The sequence below is a fragment of the Sciurus carolinensis genome, chromosome 8, assembly GCF_902686445.1.
Source record: "Sciurus carolinensis chromosome 8, mSciCar1.2, whole genome shotgun sequence".
In the NCBI taxonomy this organism is placed as follows: Eukaryota; Metazoa; Chordata; class Mammalia; order Rodentia; family Sciuridae; genus Sciurus; species Sciurus carolinensis.
Window position 1 is genome coordinate 117,563,652 of NC_062220.1, and position 7,573 is coordinate 117,571,224.

The 7,573-nt window shown below is 41.6% G+C and overlaps 1 gene segment (V, D, J or C); it reads left to right on the forward strand.

The window, feature by feature from the left end:
* The first annotated feature begins 216 nt into the window (after window positions 1-216).
* On the forward strand, window positions 217-806 carry LOC124991446 (probable non-functional immunoglobulin lambda variable 5-48). The segment is given in 2 exon segments: window positions 217-289; window positions 406-806. Coding segments are annotated over 2 exon segments (447 nt in total).
* The last annotated feature ends 6,767 nt before the right edge of the window (window positions 807-7,573 follow it).

Consider the following 7,573-nt stretch of genomic DNA (forward strand, 5'->3'; position numbering starts at 1 on the left):
GGAACTTTGTCTTGTTTCAGCAGGTCCTTCCTCCCAGGGTCCCCCCAAGTGGTAAAGCAAGCCTTCATTCTCCTCACTCTGTAGTTTGAGCAGACCTATAGCACCAGGGCTGGGAGGTGGGGACCTGGGACAGTCATGATGGAAACATTTGCATGGACAGCCCCTCCTCTGCAGAAGGTAAAAAAGAAAAGGAGAACTGTGACAGTCTGTCTCCACTGTGGGACTTAGGAGGCTGTGTCCACCATGGCCTGGACTCCTTTTCTCATCCTGCTGCTCTCTCACTGCATAGGTAGGGAAAACATTCAGTAAGCAGTTCTCAATTCACCATTTGCACCATCCCTTCAGGTTAAGAACCTATGAGAAATTTTACTATGGACACTATCTTCTCTATTTTTCTGTTTGCAGGTTCCCTCTCCCAGCCTGTGCTGACTCAGCTGCCGTCCCTCTCTGCATCTCCTGGAGCATCTTCCAGGCTCACCTGCACTCTGAGCAGTGGCTTCAGTGTTGGTAACTACAGGATATATTGGTTGCAGCAGAAACCAGGGAGTCCTCCCAAGTATCTTTTGAGCTACTACTCAGAGTCAAGCAAGCACCAGGGCCCTGGGGTCCCCAGTCGTTTCTCTGGATCCAAAGATACTTCAGCCAATGCAGGTGTTCTGCAGGTATCTGGGCTCCAACCTGAAGATGAGGCTGACTATTACTGTGGGATCTGGCACAGTAGTACTTCTCACAGTGAAACAGGCAGATGGGGAAGTGGGACAAAAACTAAGTTGCCACAGGTGCTGACCTATGCACTCATGTTTTGATACTAAAATACATTGATTTATACAATTAAAAACCTTTCTCATACCACACTTCTTTCCTAGTATTTGAAAAATAATTACAAAGACTGAAGAATAAATCCTTAACACAATTCAAACTAGCACTAGAATGTGAACAGTATTTTGCTGGCGTCCTATATTAAATTCAACCATGTATTAGAGTTCTCTAGAGGAACAGAATCAGCAGGACAAATGATTATAAAAAAGGAATTTATTAGATTGGCTTACAGAACCAGAATGGCCATCTGCAGCTGGAGAGCTGGAAGAACCCTAACTGTGTAGTCCAAGATGGGGAAGCCCCAGAAAAAGAAAGATCAGCAGTGCTACCCTAGTCTGAGACCAAGGCTTCTGGAAACTACCTGGAGAATCACTGATAGAGTCTATTTAGGAAGAGTGAATAAGCAAGAGTCTGATATCCTCAGACGATCAAAGCTGCAATCAAGATCCCATTCAAGAAGAGCTGAACTTGCATCTGTGCCTGCTTCCTTGTTCTTCCAACTTTTATTCCATCCTATTGGGCAGTGCTGCCCACAGTCAGAGAGGTCCTCCACTTCAGTTCACTATCCCACATTCCAATCATTCCTAGACACACCCTCATGGACACACCCAGAAGCCTCTTAATCATTGGCATCTCTTAATCCAATCAAGTTAACAATTCAAATTAACCATTACAAGCCATAACCAGAAGATAGTCCCCAGTGGAGTCTTGTTTAGTTCTTGAGTGAGCCAAGGTGCATCCAGCACTGTAGTGTCTTCTTCACAACATTTAGACATTGCACTGACTCCAAGACCCTCCCTAACACCCCTCAAGGGCCACAGCAGGGACAGTACCAGGCCTTGCTCAGAGTATTTTGGAAAATTAAAATTGATTAAGGACAGTCTTTCAATATGATTGGTGTGGGAGGAAAAAGATCAAGGGATAGCTGACTGAGAATACTGACTTTTAAAGATTTTAGGAGCAATTAGTTTGCAAAGTCAAATACAGCCTACTCAGGAGAACCTCTCAGGGACCTAATAGAGGACAGGGAGTGGTGCAGACTGAGGAGAGGCTGTAGACAGTGTGCAGATGTTCTGTGTTGGCATCCTGTGACAGGTGAGGGACCTTCAGCTGTCAGGAATGGGCTAGATAAGCCCAGGGTGAATGTGTTCAAGGTAGTGTCAACCACATTTCTACATTTCTCTTTCACTGTTCATTGTGTTTCACTGCTAGAAACTAAGTTTCTTGAGAATTTGGGCCTTTCTCCAATTTGTCACTGCCTTATAAACAGCCTGCTGACTGTCACAGGACAAATTCAACATGTGTTTGTAAAATGAACATTCACCTAGAAAGAAATACCAAGGGTAAGAGTAGATTTGAGGCAAAAGTCTTGATTGGTGCTGATTTCTGAATATTCTAGGTTTCAGTTGTTCGAAGAGGAGATTTTAAATAAGGAACTTGACCTCAGAATCTGGAGAACAGGAGAGGAATATGGAGGACTGAGCACTGTTGAAGGTGACCAGTAGAAAAGACTAGATCATATTAGTAAATATGGAGACAGTAGAGGAGAACTTCTTGTGACTTCAAGTTCTGAGTAAAGAAACCACAGGAGCAGGTGGATAATGGAGCTGTCTGAGCACAGAAGAGAAACTCCATAATGGGGAGTGGGTGGGAGGCAAGACTGGAGAAGGATGGGTTGTATAGAGGAAAATGAGGGGTGGTAGGGGTGGGGAGAAGGAAAATAATAGAATGGGACAAACATCATTACCCTATGTACATGTATGATTATGCAACGGTTGTGAATCTACTTCATATATAACCAGAGAAATGAAAGATGTACCCCCTTTGTGTGCAATGAATCAAAATTAAAAAGAAACACAAAATCCCCAAAGAAACACAAAATCTGTGGTTAATTGACAAAGATGTCAAATCAGCTATCATAAATATTTTCAAAAAAATAAATAAATAAAGGAAACCATGACTATAATCACAAAGGAATATATGGGGAAAATAACTCATCATATAGATAATATTAATACAGATATAATGAAGCACCTTTGAACCTAAAAGAGGTTAACTTATTGATAGTATTATTTCTGACAAACAGAAGAAAATCTAAGAATTTTTTTTAAATATGCAGAATCTAAGAGACCCATGTGACTCAACTGGTACACCTACAACACAAAATAAAAGTTTCAGAAGAATAAGTATGGGGTAAAAACAGTAAAAAATGGCATTGGAAAATGATAAAAAAACATACAGATCTGTTGAAAACAAAAATAATATCTACAAACCTAAGAATACCAATGATACATGGTAGACATTAATCAGAGCTTATATCTTTAAGGTCTATGGAATTCATCATGAAGGGAAGAAGTTACCAAATTCTAACAAAACAATAGGATCAAGACGATTATACAAAGAATATGTCAATTTATGTTTCCAGTCTTGATTCAATAAATGGTAATAGGTCCAGCCCTTGCAGTATGAAATCTGGGTTAGAACCACATATTGAAACAACTGCTTTTCACACAAAAACACTGGAAAACTGAAATATAAAGGTTATGGGACCTTGGGGAAAAGCATTTATACACAAATACACACACACACACACACACACACACACACACACACAAATATTCAGGGACAAATACACATACCCTAACTTGAACATCAATGAGTATGTAAGAGGTCATAGATTTCTTTCTGGGTGGTATTTTTTTGGTTCTGCTGATCATGAGCTAAGGAAGCAAAGATGAGTTGTCAGAGGTGCAGAAATGACTTGGATTCACAGACTAGACTACCAGAGAGCAGGTGGCAGCAAAGATCAAGATCTCTGAATCTCTGCATGTATTTCCTTTGGCTAAGTAAAACATGGCAACATACTGGGAGATTCTAATTTGGAGACTAGGCCTTGGGAGAAGAGAAGTAAGCCTGCTCCCATGGATTTCCTGCTTCTCCTGACTTTTCAGAAAAGGGCAAATTGCAAATATTCTTCCAGTTCCAGTTTAAACTATATTTAACATAAGTAATTATAAATACCTTGTCATTCCTGCCCAAGTCTAGGTGATCCCACAGGATTACAATTTCAATGAGTCAGCGATGATACCTGAAATTTTCCTTACTTTTCAAATGCATATAAAGGCTGCCTTATGTGCTGGACTGAAAAGCCCTAGCACAAGAATCTTTTCTTCTTAGTTCTTGCCCGTAGCACCAACCCAAGCACAGAATGTCCCACATGGCTGATACCAGGCAGTTCTCCAGGTAGCCTTGGACCAACTCTCTTCTCCATCATTTCTCCCTGTGGTTCTCAAGAAAAACTATAGAATATGTTGGGAAGAGAACATCTTGAGATAGGGGTATACTGGACAGAACAGACTGAGCTCAGTCTGCCCCTCCCCAAATCTATGACTGGTCTGGTATGGGGGATCTTTCAGCTGTGGCGTAAGTGAGCAGGCCCAGCCAAGTTTCTATCTGCTATGAGGCAGATTTATTCAGTCTTATGGGACCAGCTTACCCTGAGTACTAGGTTTTTCTTATGCAATTGTGGCCAACTTCTAAGTAATGAATTCACATCATAAAACTTGTGTGTGGGTCTGATTATATTCAGACAAAATGATAACCAAAGCACAGTGAACCTTCTTTTTTCTTGGAACATGAGGAATATTCATGGTGAGCACAGATTGACTAATCTCTTATTAAAATGGACAACTAGGGAGATGTTGAACAAAGGTCAATTCTGAGTCAGATATTTTAAGAGGGGCTAGTTGAAATCCTGTGTAGAGACAAAGCATGAGGAGACACTAGGATTTGGCAGCAGTCTCTTGGATACACATGGTTACAGAATGTGGTATCCTTAGATTCATCTTTGGATGAATCCTGGGCTGCCACAGGCTCCAGCAGCAAAGGGAAGAAAACAATATGAAGTCGGACTTAATACAAGAGATGAATTTCCCACTATCAGACATGTTCCTGTGTCTGGAAAGCTCAACTGCAGGAAAGGTCCTGACTTGTCCTATGCAGAGAGTGGGAGGGCATCTGAAGTCCAGACTTTTCATAGAAATCTGAAGGAGAGTTCTGGACTATTCCACATGACCTGGCTTCTCTGAATCCTTGCCATTGTCTTCCAGATCCAGAGGTGGACAGTGATCAGCGCTTCCATAGGAAAGTCAGAGATTAATTGCTATTCTTTCTCCACTAACCATTTCACCTGCTTCCTAACTATTGCCCCAATAGTTAGGGACTCCCAGTAGGAGTCCCTCTCCCAACCTGTGCTGACTCAGCCACCCTCTTCATCTGTCTCTCTAGTACAAACAATCAAACTCATCTTCACCCTGAACTGTGGCTAAAGAGACTACAGTGTAGACTGTCACCTCACCAGCAGAACCCTGGGAAGGGCCCTTAGTAAATGATAGGAGTGAGCAGTAATTGTACGTAATTCAAGGGCAATGCAATTCCTGGTTGTTTCTCATGCTTCTCTCTGTGATAGGACAGCACCTGACCATCCAGAGCATCCAGAAAGAGGACAGTGCTTACCATTACTGTGGGGCAGAACTTGGCAGTGGGTTCAACTCCATGTAATGGTGACATAGGCAGAGGATAGTGACATCAGAAACTCCAGTATGTCTGCCCTATGCTCACTTCCCTTCCATTGTCCTGACATAGTTTAGAGGGAGCTTCCTGAACCTACCTTGAAAGTTACCAATTCTCCAGGTAATTTTTGTAATTACTATATATGTAAGAACATGGTACGTCTTTTTTATACCCTACCTGTTTTGGGCCCACGGCAAATATCCTCATGTTTCCTTTGACTCTTAGCAAACATGGCAGTTTGTATATGAACATGCATGATTGTCCCTATTTGCCTGGTGGGCATTTAAATGCTAGGCTAGAGAAGCCTTCAAAGGAGTCTTCATGGCACAGTCACAAAAACAAGGTGCTCTTTTACCTTCATACTTCATCAACAAAGAAGAACTGCCACAAAAAATCAGGATGCTATAGACCCAAGATGTTGATCCTGACCCCAGGGTCACATTTACACAACTTTTCTACCTGAACGCCACCCACTTTCCATCACAACAATGCACAGATGTCTTGGGTCAGGTGAAATGTAGACCTTTTCACATGCAGGAATGTAAAGATGGCTGGAAACACTCTTCCCTTGAGGTCTTGAGAGGGACCTCCACTGCCTTCTGCAGACACATGAATATAACTATCACTCTGATTACATGAACAATAAAAGGCTACCCCAATGTAGTTCACCTTCATATTTATATTTGGTTTCCTTTTTATTCAGTAGAGGGATTTTACTCTCTGCACTATTCTTGTCCTCTCCATATTCTCCCTGGGAAGAATGTGCATGACAAATATGTTCCAACCCCTTGGTTCAAACCCTGACAATCCACGCTCCTATTGACACACCTCTTCATCCTTGTTCTACTTGAATTCCAAGTCCCCTTAACTCCCTTCTCAATTTTCACTCTCTTGGGTTTCTCCATCTCTCTCATCATGCATGAGAGTGAAAGAAGTCAAATCCCACCAGGGTCACCCATTTGGAACACAGCCTCTTACTGCTGCTCCCACGTCCTCCATCTTAGAACACAGTCACTCTTGTGTGCTCTTCCTCCTGAGCATCTTTCCCTTATATCCTCCTCCAGATTTCTTTGCAATTAGCTCTCAAACCTCCTAACACCCCCTAAATTTTTCTGCTGGTTTTATTTATTTATTTATTTTTTTAATTTATTTTTTTTATTTTTTTCACGTTTACATAGGGTAAAGATGTTTATTTTATTTTTCCCCTCCCCCCCACCCCTCCCACCCCTCCCACCCCTCTTTTCCCTCTATACAGTCCTTCTTTCCTTCATTCTTACCGCTCTCCTTAGCCTAACTCTAAACCTAACCCTAAACCTAATGCTAGCCTGTTCCACCCCCCATTATATGTCCTCATCCGCTTATCAGCGAGATCATTCGTCCTTTAGTTTTTTGAGATTGGCTTATCTCACTTAGCATGATATTCTCCAATTTCGACCATTTGCCTACAAATGCCATAATTTTATCATTCTTCATTGCGGAGTAATATTCCATTGTATAAATATGCCACAATTTCTTTATCCATTCATCAACTGAAGGGCATCTAGGTTGGTTCCACAATCTGGCTATGGTGAATTGAGCAGCAATGAACATTGATGTGGCTGTATCTCTGTAGTATGCTGATTTGAAGTCCTTTGGGTAGAGGCCAAGGAGTGGGATAGCTGGGTCAAATGGTGTTTCCATTCCAAGCTTTCTGAGGAATCTCCACACTGCTTTCCAGAGTGGCTGCACTAATTTGCAACCCCACCAGCAATGTATGAGTGTTCCTTTTTCACCACATCCTCGCCAACACCTATTGTTGCTTGTATTCTTGATAATCGCCATTCTAATTGGGGTGAGATGAAATCTTAGGGTAGTTTTGATTTGCATTTCCCTTATTACTAGGGATGTTGAACATTTTTTCATATATCTGTTGATTACTTGTACATCTTCTTCTGTGAAGTGTCTGTTCATTTCCTTAGCCCATTTGTTGATTGGATTATTTGTATTCTTCGTGTAGAGTTTTTTGAGTTCTTTATAGATTCTGGAAATTAGCGCTCTATCTGAGGTATGGTTGGCAAAGATATTCTCCCACTCTGTAGGCTCTCTCTTCACATTTCTGATAGTTTCCTTTGCTGAGAGAAAGCTTTTTAGTTTGAATCTATCCCAGTTGTTGATTCTTGCTTTTATTTCTTGTGCTATGGGA